Source organism: Palaemon carinicauda, chromosome 20, assembly GCF_036898095.1.
Source record: "Palaemon carinicauda isolate YSFRI2023 chromosome 20, ASM3689809v2, whole genome shotgun sequence".
NCBI classification, from domain to species: Eukaryota; Metazoa; Arthropoda; class Malacostraca; order Decapoda; family Palaemonidae; genus Palaemon; species Palaemon carinicauda.
The window spans coordinates 39206636-39228665 of NC_090744.1; the positions used below are offsets into that span (position 1 = coordinate 39206636).

Genomic DNA, 22030 nt, shown 5'->3' on the forward strand with positions numbered 1-22030 from the left:
CCTTCAAGGACCCAGCAACTACCAGGAGACTCATTGAAACCAACATTCAAGGACCCGGAAACTACCATGAGACTTATTGAAATCAACCTTCAAGGATCCAGCAACTACCAGGAGACTCAGTGAAACCAACCTTCAAGGACCCAGAAACTACCAGGAGAATCATCGAAACCAACCTTCAAGGACCCAGCAACTACCAGGAGACTCATTGAAACTAACCTTCAAGGACCCAGCAACTACCAGGAGAGTCATTGAAACCAGCCCTCAAGGATCCAGCAACTACCAGGAGACTCATTGAAACCAACCTTCAAAGACCCAGAAACTACCAGGAGACTCATTGAAACTAACCTTCAAGGACTCAGAAACTACCAGGAGACTCATTGAAACCAGCCTTCAAGGACCCAGCAATTACCAGGAGAGTCATTGAAACCAACCCTCAAGACCAGGAGACTCATTGAAACCAACCTTCAAGGACCCAGAAACTACCAGGAGACTCATTGAAACCAGCCTTCAAGAATCCAGCAACTACCAGGAGACTCATTGAAACTAACCTTCAAGGACCCAGAAACTACCAGGAGACTCATTGAAACCAGCCTTCAAGGATCCAGCAACAACCAGGAGACTCATTGAAACTAACCTTCAAGGACCCAGAAACTACCAGGAGACTCAATGAAACCAGCCTTCAAGGATCCAGCAACTACCAGGAGACTCATTGAAACTAACCTTCAAGGATCCAGCAAATACCAAGCGACTCAATGAAACCAACCGTCAAGGACCCAGCAATTACCAGGAGACTCATTGAAACCAACCTTCAAGGACCCAGTAACTACAAGGAGACTCATTGAAACCAACCTTCAAGGACCCACCAAATACAAAGACTCATTAAAGCTAACCTTCAAGGACCCAGCAACTACCAGGAGACTCATTGAAACCAACCTTCAAGGACCCAACAACTACCAGGAGACTCCTTGAAACCAACCTTCAAGGACCCAACAACTACCAGGAGACTCCTTGAAACCAGCCTTCAAGGACCCAGCAACTACCAGGAGACTCATTGAAACCAACCTTCAAGGACCCAACAACAACCAGGAGACTTCTTGAAACCAACCTTCAAGGACCCAACAACTACCAGGAGACTCCTTGAAACCAGCCTTCAAGGACCCAGCAACTACCAGGAGACTCCTTGAAACCAACCTTCAAGGACCCAACAACTACCAGGAGACTCCTTGAAACCAACCTTCAAGGACCCAGCAACTACCAGCAGACTCTTGATGGCCCTGAGTCCCCAGTCGTAATGACTCTGCTTCGAGAGGAGTTCCCTGCAGAGTCTGTAGAGAGTGATGAATTTCCTGGCCAGAATCTTAGCCTCGATGAAACCTTCTGCCACTAACATGATTTCGCAGATGAGTTCCAGATCGGGCACCACCATTGCACAAGGTCTGGAATAGGAGATGAGATAGAGTTTGTTTTACTTTGAAAAAAACAATATTCTGTTGGTTCATATATTATTCATCAGAGATCTGGTTTCGTAAATTGATATATAATTGTCTATTATCGAAAGGAAAAGGACTATCACTATAACATAACTATGTTCAACTGAAATAAACTAGAAATCAAAATCTCTATATAAATAGGTTTCCGTATTAGGCAAATCAAATTAAACAGGTTGACATAAATCTTTCTTTAGTTTATATACAAAACATCAATTTTAATGTTACTGTTCTTAAGATACTCCATATTAATTGGTCATTGCTTCTCATGTTGTTTATTTACTTCCTTGTTCCCTTTCCTAACTGGGCTATTTTTCCCATGTTGGAGCCCTTGGGCTTATAGCTAGGGTTGTAGCTTAGCTAGTAATAATAGTAATAATATGTTTAAGATAAACAAAACGACGTTAATTTGTAAAAAAACACCAACATAAGATTTACATAATATATTTAAAAACAAAACGTACAAGAAATTTGAGCTCCTAAAACTGTAGCCAAAGAAACAGTATTTGTTACCTGAATAAAACTTTCAAATTTTCCGGGAGTTCTGTCCTTCCAGCGTAGCCTGGGTTCATGGTAATGAAAATGCCAACTGTAGGCGTCAGACGGATGGTCTCGCCCATGAAGTCGAAGTTCGCCTTTCGATTACGGATTGCATCCTGGAGAAAATTGATTTTTTTTTAATTTTCTTTAATTTTTTGCATTTTGTTATTTGGATACGAAAAAGCAAGACTTTTAAAGAACTGGAATCTTCTATAGTGTGTAAGGGTACATTATGCCCTGTCGTACCAATTGTAATCCCTCTCTCTCTCTCTCTCTCTCTCTCTCTCTCTCTCTCTCTCTCTCTCTCTCTCTCTCTCTCTCTCTCTTTTATTTATACGAGTTTGATGAAACTATAAGAAAAAGAATCAAATCTCTTGACTGTTAATAGATAAACCTGCTACTAAAATGTCCGACATTAATGAATTCCGTGAAAAAGGTCTAAGTCTGGGGTTCACACCTTTTCTGTTCTGTACCCCTTGGGCATTTACTGTATATAGAGTCCTGTGTACCTTTAAAATTGAGTATGAAAAAGAGAACCAATGATATTGATATAGTTTAAAAATTTTATCCAGTTTCATAGCAGACCTCCTCGAGTATTGCGCAGTACTAGCTATTCTTTCAGATTTAGCGTACCCCCTGAAGAGTAAAGATGTACCACTGGTGCCTGGGGTTACATGAACTCTAAGCTGGGAATCCCTGCTTAGTCATCTATTTCCCACAAAAAACAAACAGTCTTTATCTTTGTGATAATAAGTAGATCTACTAACTTGTACCAGGTTTTGCAACTGGAAATAATGTAAATTATTAGACTGCGGGGAAAATAAAAAGTTGAATGACTGTTAGCATGACTGTTATATCAACCACCAATGATAACCCCGGAATATTGACACCTTGCAAGAAACAGTGCACTTACAGTAATAGAAAATGCATAAGTGAAATGGTATGCCATTCACACACCTTTTGGAGATGGACAAAACTAACTGTATTCTTATTTTTTTCTAAATGGATTAAGTACTTTTATACATTTCCTACATGACTGACATGCAACAACATACTACTTTTTAATGGAACTGTCAAACACCAAGATATCCTTCAAGAATAAAGAGATTAATCTATGTAACCCCAAAATGAATATTCTTCGGGAACGATCATGTAATGCAATAAAAAAACTTTTGAAATATTACAGGTTAACTGTGTTTGAACCACGAATATATATATTCCACACATCTGTTGTTATACAGTTTCGTCCAATTTAAGAGTATTATGAAGTTCTTGTCATTCCATAATTTGAATCAATATCATACAAATAGGAAATATTACAGTATGTAGCGTACGTTTGTTATTTCATAATGAGTTTTTTTTTTTTTTTTTTTTTTTTTTTTTTCAACATGGCTGCTTTGCTTCTTAAACCCTTGGCACTGGTTGTTTAGGCCTACAATGAGAATAATCCCTTTGACTTCTTCTTCTTCTTCTTCTTCTTCTTCTTCTTCATCTTCTCATTATTATTATTATTATTATTATTATTATTATTATTATTATTATTATTATTATTATTATTGACGGGCGTGACTAAAAGGTTTTAACCCCGCCTCACAAACCGAAAGACCAAATACCGCATTTGTTGGGTAGAGAAAGGCGAAGACATGAAAACTTCAAAAAATCCTTCATACCCCTGTTAACCTAGGCATGGAAAAAGTACGCAGAGGTTAGCAGACTACAGTCGGTGCCCTCCAGAGCCAGAAACGGTACGGCTTAAAGTATCAAGATCACTATCAAGTAGAAAATGCCTCTCTTGGCGAAACTCTTATTACCTGTACACTCTTGACTTGAACAGCAACCACAGACAAGACTTCCACGGAGATCCGGTTGAACTCGTCGAAGCATCCCCAGGCGCCTGTCTGTGCCAGTCCTTTGTAGATATTTCCGCAAGACTGGGAGAAGGAACAAGAAAACCATTAGTGCCGTGATGCTAGGAGGAGATCAGTGATGAATTCTCGAGAATATGAACAATAAAAAATACTTACCCAATTCGAGGAATGGAGAGATTTTCACAAACATTTTCCTCACTCCGAGACGTAATGATTCAAAAATGTTTCTGTTGTTAGAATATGCAACTTTCAATACGTCTTAGCAAGAAACAAGATGATTTTGCTAATGATGATAAGAATATTGAGACTAATTAGGTATAATTAAGAGTTAACTGAAGAAAATTTGCTTAGAAATTTAAGGGAAAATGGTAACAATTCCCATTAATTCCAAGGAGGTTTTAGGATAAATAATGAGCAAATCCATAAGTAATTAATACAAATACTAACAAATACATATTATGGGGCGTATATTGAAGTTGATTTGGATATTCTAATCTTAAAATTAGCGAAGAACTAAATTGTTATATTTCAAAATGAATAAAAATTATTAATCTATTATCACCAGGCTGTTATTCTAGTCTTTTCCATATTCATAGCAAGGCAAATCAATGATCCAATAATCAGATAAATTTCCCTTAAAATAACAAGTTATTTGACTTGATTTTATCTAATATCATCTTTAGTTTATTCAAATAACTATTACTGCATAAGATAAAAGAAGTAAGGCTTACAGTCATATAAAATATGAATTTCCCATTTTTAATCTGCTAAAACAATTTATTTTAACAGATGTTCAATGTTTAGTGGAAAAGAATTAGTTTAGACTTATAGATGGAATAATGAAAAGGTTTAAAGAGTTCCATATGACAGACATGAACAAATATATGATGGAAATTCTCGAAATTTATCAAGACTTATTGATGGTAACCAACAGCATGATATAAAGGCTTTAGACTGGGTTTCATGTGCCAATTATGACAAAAGCTGAAAAGTCTTAAAGACTTACACGCCTGAATACAACTTTATATATATATATATATATATATATATATATATATATATATATATATATATATATATATATATATATATATATACACTGTATATATATATATATATATATATATATATATAAAAGAATGAGAAATATTCACCCTGTAATCCATCTGTTCTGAGCAGTTGAAGACGTACACCATCATGCCAAGGGCGCGACCCAGATCCTTCGTGGTTTCTGTTTTCCCGGTTCCTGCAGGACCTGATGGGGCGCCGCCCATCACCAAGTGAAGGGACTGCAAGAAATGGCGATAATGATCATGCCTGATTGATTGATTGCTCTATATCAACCTGTCGTCATATTATGAACGACGTCTCTCGTCTATACTTATCTTTTTTAATGAGGTGCATTTGTACCGACTCGCAGTAGTGCCCTTTTAGCTCTGAAAAGTTCCCTGCTATCTGATTGGTTAGAATTATCTTGTCCAACCAATCAGCGATCAAGAAACTTTTCCGAGCTAAAAGGGCACCCCTAAGAGTCGGTGAAAATCTGCCTCACTAAAAAGAATTGACTATAGTTTACTAACAAAGCAATCAATTAATGAATTTAGTTTAATTCCTATTGAAAAGGGGTTAAACCATTCCCCTAAGTAGATAAAGAATATGGATCTGTATCACCACTTTTAAATTCATTGTGTTTCTATTGGTCAAAGCAGTGAACTATATACCTGGAAATAAGTCGATTATAAGGGCCCAGATTTTAGGGAAGAGGGGCACAAAATTGTTTTTAGCCCATCTTTCAAAGGCGATGATATATATATATATATATATATATATATATATATATATATATATATATATATATATATATATACTGTGTATATATATATATATATATATATATATATATATATATATTTATATATATACATTTATATATTTATATATATATATATATATATATATATATTGTGCCTTCGACAATAACATGCTTGCAATATCTCCCATCATTCGATAATCAATGTTAAACAAGTGTTTCTGGTCAGTATCTGGATGGGTAACTGCCAAAAAAGGACAAAAGATAGACACTGTCTGCATATAGGCCCATCGAAAATCCACCTAATAGCTCTTATTTAGCGCAGTTTATTAGTAATTAACCAACCATATCCTCACAAGTAAATCCTTACCTGCGTGAGAGTAATGTAACACCTGTCAGTGAGGGGGGGTGATGACGAGGCGAGGAGTGTTCCCCAGGTACTCGTGGTCATACTTCATTCGGGCGTCACAGATGTCGACGAAGCAATCGGCCTTTTCTTCGTCCCATCTGATAAGAAATAAATGGAGGTTTTCAGAAACGATGGCGTTGATCTAAAGTTGAAATTTTGATCATGGAAGAGTCTTTATTTAGTGTTGTCTGGTCGATTTTACACTTCTTAAGTACATATTGTTTGTTTGTTTGTTTGTTTGTTTGAGAGAGAGAGAGAGAGAGAGAGAGAGAGAGAGAGAGAGAGAGAGAGAGAGAGAGAGAGAGAGAGAGAGAGAGAGAGAGAGTCATATGTCGCGTTTATATGAGTCGACCTATATTCCTTATAAATACAAAATAACAGGATTGGAAGTGTATGATTGTGGTGCTTTTCACTATGTAGAGAAGGATATGTTTTTATATGTTGATAAAAGGGAAGAATATTTTTATGTTGAATCTTCAACTTATGAATTTTTACGTATTAACAGAAAATGAGCGTGATTTGATGACATTTTTACCAAACAATGAAATTCTTGGGATTTGATGAAACAACAGGAATTCCCCTTCAATGGAACTAATTCAAAGATCCGCATTAAATCAATCAGCAATATCATAATAAAGGAGACAAAAACAACATAAATGACAACCATTCATGACTGAGTCTACGCAGCGATGAAACTTGAGACTCAAAAGGACGACATAAACTGAGTAAAAACACTTTGAAATAAAAAAAGAAAAAACTTAAGTAAATCAAGAAGATAGAAACTGCTTGAGCGTCAAATTGAAATATGTGGTTGGGTGGAACTTGAGAACCAAAATGAAAACATAAGCCCCCCCCCCAAAAAAAAAAAAAAAAACATCACGAAGCAAAAAAAAAAAAAAAAATTCAAATAGCTAAAAACTGCACCAAAAGCCATCGGACATACAGTACCTATGTCTGAGCTGTGATTGCCAGGCGAATTCAGCAGCAGATTCTGTTTTCCCACTGATCAGCTTCGCGACGACGTCCCTGGCGTGGACGTCGATGGTGCAGATAGTCATGATCTTCTGACGCTGTTGCTTCGTCAGCTCCCCCAGCAGGAGAGAGATCAGGGCATTTAGCTGCTGGACCTGTGATGGAAGGGGTTTAGAGTTATGGCGTTGGTTAAATGCGTTTTTATCTAATCTAAACAAATATTCATTCTAAACGTATGAGCCAACAAACCATAAATTGCAAACCAAGATTCTAAAGAACAGATTTGACTACATTTGTGAAAGGAAAATAGAATGAAATAAATTCAATTGAAGTAGATATGTATTTTCTAATATTAGACTAGACATAATATTACATATACTTTATTAGTATTTGCGTAAACAAAGATCTGTTATAAACAGCAATTTGAAGTAAGTGCTTGAACGTTGCCTCGAACAAAAAAATATAAAATCAAAAGAGGTTATAATGAGCCGACCAACGAAGAGGGTCAACCCAAAATAGACATATTAGTTTTTATTAACAAAGACTTTCGTTACATCAACGACTTCGTATCACAATTATTGTTTGATGCAAGCCACAATACGTATAAATCTCAGCTATTATTGTAAATTTAAGATAGCAAAAATATCTAATAGGGAAAAGATAAAATCTAATTATACAAAAACCAACTTACGCAAGTGCGTATAAGACTGAAAAAAACCACAGTAAACTATAATGCAAACTTTACCTGTTTCCTATAATAATCGCGCAGAGCATTTTCATAGCCCTCTTCCAAGCGGGCAAAGGCTGCGTTAACCTCAACGGTCCAGTAAATCTGAGTTCCAGTCAGGGCAACCTAATTTTGTCCCGAAGAGAGTTGATTAATACTTTGCATTTCATGAGAGAGAGAGAGAGAGAGAGAGAGAGAGAGAGAGAGAGAGAGAGAGAGAGAGAGAGAGAGAGAGAGAGAGAGAGAGAGAGCGCAGAATCAAAAGCTTGGCAGAGAGAGGACTCGACCTGTCCACCCTATAGTATGACAGACCCAAATTCCTAAAAAATAAACTCACTCCTTTTATTTGAGTATTCTTAAATTCGGGTATATCAACTATAAAGATCATTGTAGAATCAAACAATTTTTTTCACTATTTATTAGATTGCAATATAAAACAGCCTACCAATATTTATCAAAAAAAAAAAATTAAACGTTAACACTTAATCTCAAAACCATCAATAGAGTAATAAATTTCACCTGAGCTGGGTAGTCACCAACCCATTGGTCTCTGGGGCGGTCTTCATAAGCTACGACAGCATCAGTCATTCTGTCTCTGACAGTGGTTCGCATGATGATCAGGATGTTCATCAACCACTTCTCGACCTATAGGATGCAATAAAGAACAGACCTGTGAAAAGGTTCCATTTAGTTCTCTCTGCTGAGCTAATCTAAGAAAAGCTTCCAGTCAGTCCCTTCCACGGAGATAATTTGAGAAAAGGTTCTAGTCAGTCCTCTCCACTGACGCTAATTTGAGAAAAGGTTACTGTCAGTTCCCTCTGCTGAGCTAATATGAGAAAAGCTTCCAGTTAGTACACTCCACTGAGCTAATTTGAGAAAAGCTTCCAGTTAGTTCCCTCCAATGAGCTAATCTGAGAAAAGCTTCCAGTTAGTTCCCTCCAATGAGCTAATTTGAGAAAAGCTTCCAGTTAGTACCCTCCACTGAGCTAATTTGAGAAAAGCTTCCAGTTAGTTCCCTCCAATGAGCTAATCTGAGAAAAGCTTCCAGTTAGTTCCCTCCAATGAGCTAATTTGGGAAAAGCTTCCAGTTAGTACCCTCCACTGAGCTAATTTGAGAAAAGCTTCCAGTTAGTTCCCTCCAATGAGCTAATCTGAGAAAAGCTTCCAGTTAGTTCCCTCCAATGAGCTAATCTGAGAAAAGCTTCCAGTTAGTTCCCTCCAATGAGCTAGTTTGAGAAAAGCTTCCAGTTAGTTCCCTCCAATGAGCTAATTTGAGAAAAGCTTCCAGTTAGTTCCCTCCAATGAGCTAGTTTGAGAAAAGCTTCCAGTTAGTACCCTACACTGAGCTAATTTGAGAAAAGCTTCCAGTTAGTTCCCTCCAATGAGCTAATCTGAGAAAAGCTTCCAGTTAGTTCCCTCCAATGAGTTAATCTGAGAAAAGCTTCCAGTTAGTTCCCTCCAATGAGCTAGTTTGAGAAAAGCTTCCAGTTAGTTCCCTCCAATGAGCTAATTTGAGAAAAGCTTCCAGTTAGTTCCCTCCAATGAGCTAGTTTGAGAAAAGCTTCCAGTTAGTACCCTACACTGAGCTAATTTGAGAAAAGCTTCCAGTTAGTTCCCTCCAATGAGCTAATCTGAGAAAAGCTTCCAGTTAGTTCCCTCCAATGAGCTAATTTGAGAAAAGCTTCCAGTTAGTACCCTCCACTGAGCTAATTTGAGAAAAGCTTCCAGTTAGTACCTACCACGGAGATAATTTGAGAAAAGGCTCTAGTCAGTCCTCTCCACTGACGCTAATTTGGAAAAAGATTCCAGTCAGTACCCTATACTGAGCTAATCTGAGAAAAGCTTCCAGTTAGTTCCCTCCAATGAGCTAATCTGAGAAAAGCTTCCAGTTAGTTCCCTCCAATGAGCTAATCTGAGAAAAGCTTCCAGTTAGTTCCCTCCAAAGAGCTAATTTGAGAAAAGCTTCCAGTTAGTACCTACCACGGAGATAATTTGAGAAAAGGTTCTAGTCAGTCCTCTCCACTGACGCTAATTTGAGAAAAGGTTCCTGTCAGTTCCCTCTGCTGAGCTAATCTGAGAAAAGCTTCCAGTTAGTACCCTCCACTGAGCTAATTTGAGAAAAGATTCCGGTTAGTCCTCTCCACTGAGCTAATCCGAGAAAAACTTCCAGTCAGTCCCTTCTGCTGAGCTAATCTAAGAAAACCTCCCAGTCAGTCCCCTTTGTTGAGCTAATCTTAGGAAAGATTCCAATCAGTCCCTTTTGCTGAGGTAATCTGAGAAAAGCTTCCATTCAGTCCCTCTACTGAGCTAATCTGTGAAAAGCTAATAGTTAGTCCCCTCCGCTGAGCTAAATTGAGAAAATTTTCCAGTTAGAACCCTCAGCTGTACCAGTCTGAGAAAATGGTTTAGTTCGTCACTCAGTTGAATTAACCTAAACAAATGGTTCAGTTAGTCCACACTTATTAGTCCTCCCAGCTGAGCTAATCTGAGAAAAGGTTAGCGTAAGTCACCTCTGCTTAATTAATAACAGAATACTATCTGCTACTCAGTGAATCTTCCAGTAACGGTTACCAACTCATTTACTGTTTAAAAAATTGCTCTCTGCAAGGTAAAGGTTTATGTAATTGCTGATCTAAAAGTTTCATTGACATAGATGTCCACAAATAAATAAATCTTTAATTCCAAAGAGTTACCTTCCAATTTTTTTCAGCTGACACAAAATTCACATTATCTACCCCAAACGTATGTTTACAACTATTACTATTCGAATGCCTTTGATTAATCAAATGTTTATATAGCCTAATAAACTTAAACTGTAATACCCAAAGTTATCCTCTATACAGTAAATGCACAAGAAACATTTCCCTTTCTTTAATGACCCTCATGTAACGAATATATTCTCTGTATTGCGAATTATGAATATTTTTTTTCTTTCATGTGTACACAAATGATTTTGCATGGAGATACTCTTCATAATGTAAGATTTTATGCACGAATTATTTACTTCTAATATATAGAAAGGTTAAATTAATAAGAATACTCTTTGTTAAGAGGCTTTCTCGCAATTACTCTGAGAATAAATTATGGATCTCAAAGCAATATAAAAGGAAATTTGATTTAAAATTGATTTTTGTTCTCTATAGCCTTTGTCACTGATTTTTTAGGCTTCCCATATCTATGAGGAAAGTGAGTAAACGAAATGATTGTAACACCAAAGATCCTGTACTCACTGGGCCAACACATTTGATAATATTGGAAAATTCCACAAATTCTCCATCCTTAGCTACCATTCCAACAGCAGTTGTTGCATTAGGGCCAGTTCCTTCTTCAAATCTCAGGTTGCACATACTATCAAATAATTTCGTGAGATGTCTGAGGAAAACAAGAGGGAAAATTACTTTCACATTTATAGACACCAAATGCAAGTTAAATAATGATATGAAGCTTACTGTACAATAAGTTTCGTGTTGCAAATGTTTGAGCAATGCAGATTACTTTGGGTCAAAATTTAACGTTACTGAAATAGTTTAAGGCCAGATTGATTGTATAAATCAGTGATAAAATCAAACTCAAAATGGTTAATTCTTACAGTCGTAGGTTATTTAATTACGGCAAAATTTTCATTGAGTCAAAGTCAAGGCTTCTAAAAGTTTTAGTTTTTCAAAAGGTTCATTCTTACAGTCGTAGGTAATTTACTTACAGCAAAATTTTCATTGAATCAAAGTCAAGACTTCTAAAAGTTTTAGCTTCTCAATCCTCCTTCATTGACTACAACTTAACAATCCAATTGTACCTGGTAACCTTGACAGGCTGATTCCCATTGGAAAGGATATCGAGCAGATCAGCAGTAGACACAAAGTAAAACCGAGGGAAAGCAAGCCGTTTTGTTTCCAGGTACTCGGCCAGTGTCTTCTCGCAAAGCGTCAACTCAGCCTGCAGACTTTCCAGTCGCTCGAAGAGTCCTTTTCTGTTGGTTGCTTCCAGGACATGAGGATGCTCCACTATCTCAGATACTAATTTCTGTGGGTTGTGGAAGGATGGGGATCAGGGAGGTAGACTCAGTGGCCCTAAACAAATAGCTACTGATGAATGGACGACAATTTAGTGGGCTTCTGTTTTGTGAGACCAAATGAGAAAGATGGATGGAAAAGAAGGGATAAAATGGATGTATTCATTTACAAAAAAAAAAAAAAAAAAAAAAAAAAAAAATGAAAGATGGAAGATATTTCGAAGCCTTATAACTGCATGAGAAGCATAAAAGAACATTAAAGTAAAATGTCTCACTTTGAAATCAATGTCGATCTGATCAAATCGGGCACTATCTTCTGGCAACTGTCTCCTGATGTCATCCGATCCAATAAAGATAGATTCCAAGTGACTCCATGTACGTTGCACTTCGAACCTATTGGAGTAAACCCCGTAACATTATCTGCAATATCTTTAGTTTTATTGATATATCCCTGAGTAATGTAAAGGGGCCTATAAAAGAGAATGGGAGAGACTTAAAATATAAATTTCCTAATTCAGATTCTTCAATATTAATGAATAACGTAATGGGTGTTCACAGTACCCATTATCTTAATAGTTGTGATGCAATACCAGATAAATATTACAAAATATACAAAACAGTCCTCATCGTTCCTATAACAGAACAACAGACTAAATTAGCAAGAGAAAGATTTTTCTGATGGCCTGTTTGGTCTACAGGCTATTCTTCAGGGAACGCAGGTTGCTTAAAGGTCTAAAGGTCACTCATGAATGACAGGGGCAAGGTACAGTGACAATGCCCTACTTACAGACTGACCACATATATTCTTATAATCAGTGATCAAGACCCCTCTTCATCAAGCTAGTCCCAGGTAGGATTAGGCAATGGCTGCTAATGACTAAGCAGGTAGACCTACAGTATATGCTCCCCCACAAAACCCCATCCCTAGTTCACAAGGATGACGAGGTTGCTGATAGGAATATGGGACAAAACCTTAGGATAAGATTTACATTAAGGCAATTACATTTCGAAGATAAATGTACATATCAGATTTTTACTTACCACAAAGTGATGACCTGATCGGCAATTGCAAGTTTGTTCTGCCAGGCTGACACTTCGCCCAGGAAGTGCTCGATGTACTTGGAGGTCATTAGATTCTGTAGCTGGACCTATTTTTCAAAACAGGAGCATAAACACTATCTGCATTAACAAGATTTAATTATATGAATTATTAGGATGGTACTAATACCAATTTTTCAAAGAAAAGGATAAGGTAACGATACAAAATTATACTAAAACAGTCTTCAAACCTTGTTTTTTTAAGGGTGAACCAGCTTCTATACCAAAAGTAGTTAAGGAATGAATTACAATACATTTTGAGGAAACCAGTGCCCGCAAGTTTATAAAATATTTAAAAATGCGAATAGGAAAGGACCATCCAAAATATAATGCCGTTTCCAGACGGAGTAATGACACCTTTCGCTGAAAGACTGAAAATAAATCTTATAAAAATAATAAATATTAAACGTTAGCAGATTAGTCTTTGAATTTTGTATACATCAAAATGGATACTTAATTACATTTTCCGATCATTCACTTCAAGGATATTTAAATTTACATTCCTTCTATTTTCCAGGTAACTAAAAAGCGCACGATGGAAAGAAATGGGAGAATGGAGATTTCAAAAATGGTTGATAATTATGAATTAAGAAACCCATATTTTCCAATGAAAGGAATGTCCTTACAGCAACAAAATTTATTCAAATTTTAAATCGTACGAGTATTGGCAATAAGGAAAATACAGTATTTTTCTAAAATTCTTTAATAAAACATAATAGAAAATATAATTAGTTCATTTACAGATATTTAGAAGCAGATTGGTGGTGTACTAGATACATAGATAAGATTGGCAAGACTTGAAACCCTTATAGGGCATGGAAACAGATAACTTTTTAAACAACACTCACCCGAAAAAGGGGAAAAATAAAAACTCCTTATGGCATAGGAACAAATAAATCTTAAACAAAACGCACCAAAAATGCGAATTAGAAATAAAAAGGTTCGTTTTTAATTTTAAAAGAAATAATGGAAGTTCGAACCTGGTATAAACAACACGCACTTAAAATACGAAAAGGTTCTTAAAAGAAACACTATAAGTTCGAACATAGTAACACACCAAAAAAAAAAAAAAAACACGAAGTAAAAAAAAAGGAAGGTTCGTGTTAAATGGAAGTTCGAACCCGGTAACACACACCAAAAACACGCGAGCTAAAAAAAGGTTCGTTTTTAACCTTAAAGGAACAAATTAAAGTTCGAACCTGGTTCTCTTCAAGTGTCTCGATCATCTCCTCCGAGGTCCTGATGAGTTTCACCTTGGTGCGCGGATGGGTGTCCGTCAAGAATTCCAGTGTGGCCCAAGTCACTTCCAGTTCCTGGAATTGCATGGAAGGAGAGTTCACTCTTTCATATTGCAGGGTTGCAAACTCAATAATGATATTTTATTTTTAAATAGCCGTTAATACTGTCGTCGGAGTAGGTGTACACTAGCTTGCATTGCTGAGCACGAATATAAATGCAATATTAAAATGCATTGCAATTTGATTGGTGTTATGTTTCATTCAAATCAAAAGTCGCAAAAAAATACTTAAATGGTAAGATAAATATCTTATTGAAAACAATAAGAACATTATTTTCATTATTATTATTATTATTATTATTATTATTATTATTATTATTATTATTATTATAATTATTATTATTATTATTATTATTAATAATAATAATAACAATAATAATAATAATAATGATTATTATTATTATTGTTATTATTAATATTATCATTATTATTATTATTGATAATAATAATAATAATAATGATTATTATTGTTATTATTATTATTATTATTATTATTATCATTAATAATAATAATAATAATAATAATAATAATAGTAATAATAATACGGAGAGATTTTAATGACAACAATTATCTCAAGGTCCTTAAAATGATAATTTAACATCTTTAATTTTACTTTCCTTCATACATAATTTCCTCTCCAAGGTAAAAGTCCAAAAAAAAACAAATTTTGAGAGCATAGGCATTATTGATAATTTCTTTAAAAATCCATAAAACCACATTAATCATTAAGATAGGATGTAAAATAACAATACCAGGTAAGATAAAGATACCAATACAGAAAACAAAAGATACTTTACACCTAAAAGGGAGCAATAATTTTAAGACCAATAATAACTACTTAACAAACTTGTCAAATGATCTCAATTCAATATCTACTTATAAAGTAAATAAAGTTAAAAGAAATGCCCAATAACAATTCAGCTCTATATCATAATTATCATTACTTGCTAAGATACAGCCCTAGTTGAAAAAGCAGAATACTAAAAGCCCGAGGGCTCCAACGGGGAAAATAGCCCAGTGAGGAAAGGAAATAAGGAAATTACAAGTAATTAACAGCTAAAATGAAATATTTTAAGAACAGCAACATCCAATGTTTTTTGCATATAAACTATGAAAACTTAAAAAAAAAACAAGAGAAAGAGAAACAAGATAGAATAGTGTGCCCAAGTGTACCCTCAAGCAAGAGAACTCTACCCCAGGACAGTGAAAGACCATGGTACAGAGGCTATGGCACTACCCAAGACCAGAGAACAATGGTTTGATTTTGGTGTGTCCTACTCCTAGAAGAGCGTGTTAATAGATGTAAAATCCTACTCATAAAATTAATTACCTTAATAATCTTTTCCATTGACATCTCCTTCACGGCCCTGTCCACGATGTTCTTGACCTCGTCTTCGTAGGTGTGTAGATTGAGCTCCAAGAGGTCAGACAAGGTCGTCTTTGGATTCTCGACGTAGTTTTTCTGCAAAGTTTGTAAATTTAAAAAAATCCATGGAGAATTATCATTATTATTAGCCAAGCTACAACTTTAGTTTAAAAAGCAGGATGCTATGAGCCCAAGCGCTCCAGCAGAGAAAAAATAACCCAGTGAGGTAAGTAAATAAAGAAATAGAAATATTACATGAGACGTAATGAATAATTTATTTAAATTATTTTAGATCAGGAACAACGTAATGTACCCTTACTTAAGTAGTCTATTAGATTTAAGTTCAAAGGTTCAGAATACGAGCTTGTAGTAAATTTCTTCAAATGAGTCTGTTTACCAAACACCTGACTGCAATATTCACGAAAGGGTTTATCCTGATTTTCTACATATTGCCTTCGCTTTGCTGTTTAACATTGTCCTTTAAGGGCTGTTTTTACAGACAAGAGGCAACTTCAGCAATAAGTCAGTTTGATGTAAAAAATAATATATCAAGAATAAGTTCTCTGTTTTGCTCTTACCACGAAGGTTTTTGTAGCTTCGGGGTCAGCGGCAGATTTCGTAGCTACCAGAAGCTGGCCCCAGTGTCGTTCCCTTAGAGCTGGATTCTGCAACTCGGCCACTGCCCTCAGAGATGTCAACATGTTCTTTACAGTTGAATCTAAATTAACGTAAGAATCCCAGACACGCATCTCCTTGTCTAAGCCTGTAGGACGAGACACGGATCAGAAGGACATGTAAAGAAGAAGAAAATAAGGAAAGTTTAACCCTTTCGCTGCCAGCGGTGAATTCAACGAAACTGCTGATGTAGCAAAATCTTTCAAGAGGCAAAAACTATAGCTTTGTTGATATTCAATGGAATGGTCTCATCAAGACCTTTCCAATGAACAACAGCTTGCTGTGGTTTGGGTTATTTTGAAATGTTTCCCTTTTTCAAATTTGGACTAAATCACCAATGGCAGTGAAATGCTTAAAGCTCACTATTTTGTTGTATTCGGTGGTCATAAAAAATGCCATTGGCTGAATAAGCCCATATAAAAAAGTGGGTCTCAAATGCCCCTTTCAGGGAGATGAATAGGACTCTTTAAAAAAATTTCCATAAAAGAACAATGCTCGAAATATAGTATTAAGCAAGATGCAACTTTAAGTAAAATTGATAGACATCATAGCTTAGTGTCTCTTTATATACGATAACAGCTTGCATATACAAAATAAAAACAAAACATTTAAACTCAAAACATAAACCATCGCTATGTTTTTCCATCATGATATCTATCTGAGCAATAAATTCACACCCTAGTTTAAGATAGTAGCTAGAACAGAATAATACTCACCTCTAATGTCCTTGGCAAATTTCTTGCACTCAATATCCATGTTTTCAACGTCAACCTCCCGCCAGGGTGTTGTCTTCCAGTTATTTATGCAGCATCGGACGAGACTGATGTGATCCCAAAGTTGCTGAAAAGGATTAAATCATAATGACGATAATCATAATCATAAAATGACATGGACATTAATGTATTCGTTTCCACTAATTATTTTTCGAAAGGATGGAAGTCATTCTCAGTCAAATTCCATGTATTGAATTATAAGAAAAAGGAGCAGTAAGATTACAATGCAAAAAATGTGGAGAAAATGGCGCGGTTGCAATCATACCCAAGGAGCCTCTCTCTCTCTCTCTCTCTCTCTCTCTCTCTCTCTCTCTCTCTCTCTCTCTCTCTCTCTCTCTCTCTCTCTCTCACTTAGATACACGCACACGCACACACACATACATATATGTATATATATATACTATATATATATATGTGCGCACACACACATATATATATATATATATATATATATATATATATATATATATACTGTATATATATATATATATATATATATAGATAGATATATATATATATATATATATATATATATATATATATATATATATATATATATATATATAAGTATACGAGAAAGGGTTTCTTCTTTTCAGCGGCAGGCCTATCGCTATGATGCCTGGCCTCCCATATTCCCTTTCCATTTTTCTTTAGTTACCTAAGAACCCGGGACTACAAAAGGGACTCTTACCTTCAACATGCGAAGCTCCCTCCTGCACATCTTCAGGTGTTTGAAGTCCGGAATGCTGACTTCGAAGAGAATGGCCGATTCTTGAAGTCGATTCATCTCCCTTTCAAGAACCTGCATCCTGCCGTCCACGCGTTCAATCCGCCAGTAAGGGAGTTCGCAGTCGAACCTGTTATAGTCAATTTTTTTTTTTAGTGAGGCAGATTTGCACCGACTCGCAGGGGTGCCCTTTTAGCTCGGAAAAGTTTCCTGATCGCTGATTGGTTGGACAAGATAATTCTAACCAATCAGATAGCAGGAAACTTTTCCGGGCTAAAAGGGCACTGCTGCGAGTCGGTGCAAAGGCGCCTCATTAAAAAAAGAAATATGTATAAGACGAGTAGTCAAGATTTATGCTTAAGACTAGTGTACGCGACCCGTCAAAAAGGTCGGCTAGATATTTAGGTAGGTAATGCATACACGCGCACACAAAGATTCAACCCTTTCCATCCCTCCCCCATTCCGAACTGCTTCCCCCCTCTTACCAGGGTATGACTACTCTCCCTTCCCCTACCCCAGGGACGGGAGAAAGATCAAGTAGTTATACGTCTGATAATGCCACTGGGCGTGAGCGGAAACATATATATATATATATATATATATATATATATATACATAAATATATATATATATATATATATATATATATATATATATGTATATATATATATACATACATATATATGCATATATATATATATATATATATATATATATATATATATATATATATATATATATATATCCATCATCATCAGCCGTTATTAGACCACTGCAGAACAAACCTCTCTGACATGTTCTCCCACTTTTGTCTGTTTATGGACTTTCTGTGCCAGTCCAACCTCGCAACTTTCTTAGTTTGTCAATACATTGTCTTCTCTTCCTTCCTAAGCTTCATTTACAATCTCTAGGGACCAATTCTGTTATTCTTAATGTCCGTCTATTATCTACCATTCTCATTATATGTCCAGCCTATGTCCATTTCTTTCTCTTACATGTTGTTAGAATATCCTCTACTTTTGGCTCTTGTATCTATACTTGATTTTTAAAATATAGTTGAGATGATGAAACTATTCATTAGATTCTAGAGGACATCCCAGGGATTTTTACGTAATGATGAACTCATGAGTGAAATCTTGAATTTACGAATAACATTCTGTTTGAGAATGGATATAATTATGAAAGAAACTGTTTATAAAAGAACAGTAGGTCTGCTGTCAGTAGGTATCTGGTGGGGAAAAAAATGTCAATATGATCTTCCTAATCGGGTAGTTGAATCAGTAGAACTTCAAAAGTTCAAAGTTGGAGCAAATGTTTTTATGTTGACCAGGCTGACATGAGTCTTTTTAAAGTTTATATATGACATATCTGTTTTTGACGTTGTTAATAGTTTATATAGGACATATCTGTTTTGACGCTGTTACTGTTTTTAGAATGATACATTGTTAATTTATTCTCATCATTTATTTATTTCCTTTCCTCACTGGGTAATTTTTCCTTGTTGGAGCCCTTAGGCTTATAGCATCTTGCTTTTCCAACTAGGGTTGTAGCTTGGCTAGTAATAATAATAATAATAATAATAATAATAATAATAATAATATTGACTATTCTACATTTTCATATTGAATAAATGTACGTAAGATTATTAAGCAATGGAATAGGAACTTTGAGAAAGAATTCCCCAATGTTCATTAACATGATGTACCAAGTTTCCATCGAAAGCTATAGACATTTATGTATGATGAAAAACAAGGAGGCATAGTTATTATTATTATTATTATTATTATTATTATTACTAGCCAAGCTACAACCCTAGTTGGAAGAGCAGGATACTATAAGCCCAAGGGCTCCAACAGGGAAAAATAGCCCAGTGAGGAAAGGAAATAAGGAAATAAATAAATGATGAGAATAAATTAACAATATATCATTCTAAAAACAGTAACAGTGTCAAAACAGATATGTACTATATAAACTATTAACAACGTCAAAAGCAGATATGTCATATATAAACTATAAAAAGACTCATGTCAGCCTGGTCAACATAAAAACATTTGCTCCAACTTTGAACTTTTGAAGTTCTACTGATTTAACTACCCGATTAGGAAGATCATTCCACAACTTGGTAACAGATTGATAAAATAATTTTTGCTACCATGATATTCTGAACTAAGTAGATTTCTTTCAAGATCAGAATACCTAATGAGAAGAATTCAAGAAATGAAAGTGAAGAATAAATAACCGAAGTGGATTACGATTCTAACAAGAGATCTTAAATTACCCTTTACTGAATAACAGGTATAAAAATGTCAAGGTATGCCTTGCATGGAAAAGAAAATGGAAAGCGACTTTTATGCAATTCCATTTTTACTATAATCTACTTTCTTTTGCTTCATACTTTATCAAAACTTTCATCTCATTCATTCAAACAACTTGGTTGATTCTACGCAGGTGGGGGTAATCAAAAAGATCTTTGGAAACTTAAATGAAAATGGATCTGAATATTGAATACAGGAAAAACATTATAAGCTGTAATGTGATAGAAAGACCATAAACAGGCGCGAGACGAAGGACATGTCCGAGGCCTTTGTCCAGCAGTGGACAAGTTACGGCTGTTGATGAAATGATGGTAGGAAATTATATTAAATGTCAAACCAAAAAAGAAATAACAATGAAAACGGGAAGCAAAGATATGCAATATAAAAATAAGACCTTGAATAAAATACATGCACAAACACACACACACACACACACACACACACACATATATATATATATACATACATATATATATATATATATATATATATATATATATATATATATATATATATATATATGTGTGTGTGTGTGTGTATGTAAATTTATATATATATATACATATATATATATATATATATATATATATATATATATATATATATATATATATATATATATATATAACTCTTTTTATAGCAAATGAAAGACAGCCCTGAATAATGACTTACATGAAGAAGGAATATTTTTTGAACTTCTCTCGATAAGCGCTCTGGCGCACCTCAAATTTGGTACACTTCTTTTTGATTCCTGAAACCTCATTGGCCTTCAGTGGTGCCACATGTTGTCGAATCAGGTCACATTGCTTCTTGAGGGATTCCCACTGCTCCGGCAGTTCCTGGAATTTGAAAATGGATGTTAGTTCCAGGCAGTATTAACAGTATTTAGTTTTCTTTTTTAGTTAATGGCAAAATTCACTGCCAATACAATTGAAGCTTATTGTAATTTGCATCGGCCAATCAGATGCTAAGATTCAAATGCATCGGCCAATCAGATGCTAAGATTCAAATCCATCAGCCAATCAGATGCTAAGATTCAAATCCATCAGCCAATCAGATGCTAGGATTCAAAAGCTTTAGGCAATCAGATGCTAAGATTCAAATGCATTGGCCAATCAGATGCTAAGATTCAAATGCCTCGGCCAATTATTGGTTAAAATAAAAAAGGCATCAACTAATTAGGAGCAAGATAGAAGCTCCAATTATATCACCTGTTGTAATTACTTGTGAGGTCAAAATGGAATAAAATATACAATACCTCAATGAACGGTTTATAAGACGGAAAGAGCAAAAGGCTAATCATACCTACCTAAGGGAAAACAAAAACACAAAAGCTTTTAAGATATGAAAAAAAAAAAACTTGCTTATATAGTAGAGTAGTCAAGCAAGAAGTTCTCAACAGTAAGTGAATTTAACTTAAAAAAACTAATGACAAATAAAAATCATGGTAATTTCATATAGCAGATTACTTGCTCTTGAACTTTTTCAGGTTTTTCTTAATAGACCTATGTTCTTATTTATGCAAACTTAGAGGACCCAAATCCCTTGAGAGAGGATTAGAGAGTGAAGTGGTGCAGGTGAAGAAAAGTTGCATTGGTAGGAGAAATACACAAATAGCAGACAGTACTCACTATGAGCAATATTAGAGCGATAGTTTAGAAGAAACTTCTATAGTAGTAATAGCTGTAAAAGTAGAAGTGATAGTCACTATTAGCTAATTAAGTGATGGATGGTCACAAATGAAGGTTTTTTTTTTTTTTACCTGTAATTTCAGATGCATAGTTTCGGGAAGATCGTCGCCATACTGCTTGACCAAGGCAATTGTGTTCTTCAGGGGCTCGAACATGGCATCCGTGGCGAAGGTTCGATCCCGAACGGCCACCAGGTGACCCATGACGGACACTAAAGTGTCGTAGTCACCGTTTCCCAGGTCTTTCGCAACGCCCACTTCGGTCT

At 35.4% G+C, this 22030-nt stretch overlaps 1 protein-coding gene across 1 annotated transcript in view; it reads right to left on the reverse strand.

Moving 5' to 3' along the window:
• Positions 1 to 22030, reverse strand: part of LOC137659743 (dynein beta chain, ciliary-like) — a gene marked incomplete at its 5' end in the record, with an annotated part of 223797 nt that overhangs the window by 166868 nt on the left and 34899 nt on the right. The window contains 20 exon segments of the mRNA XM_068394556.1: positions 1235 to 1436; positions 2001 to 2143; positions 3839 to 3958; positions 5050 to 5184; positions 6076 to 6111; positions 6113 to 6212; positions 7063 to 7241; positions 7832 to 7939; positions 8333 to 8458; positions 11044 to 11185; positions 11607 to 11833; positions 12098 to 12215; positions 12864 to 12970; positions 14120 to 14233; positions 15549 to 15680; positions 16163 to 16347; positions 16976 to 17099; positions 17724 to 17889; positions 20747 to 20913; positions 21837 to 22030. The exon segment at positions 21837 to 22030 is cut by the window's right edge and continues 29 nt beyond it. Of these exon segments, the coding sequence (XP_068250657.1) occupies positions 1235 to 1436; positions 2001 to 2143; positions 3839 to 3958; positions 5050 to 5184; positions 6076 to 6111; positions 6113 to 6212; positions 7063 to 7241; positions 7832 to 7939; positions 8333 to 8458; positions 11044 to 11185; positions 11607 to 11833; positions 12098 to 12215; positions 12864 to 12970; positions 14120 to 14233; positions 15549 to 15680; positions 16163 to 16347; positions 16976 to 17099; positions 17724 to 17889; positions 20747 to 20913; positions 21837 to 22030 (2825 nt within the window).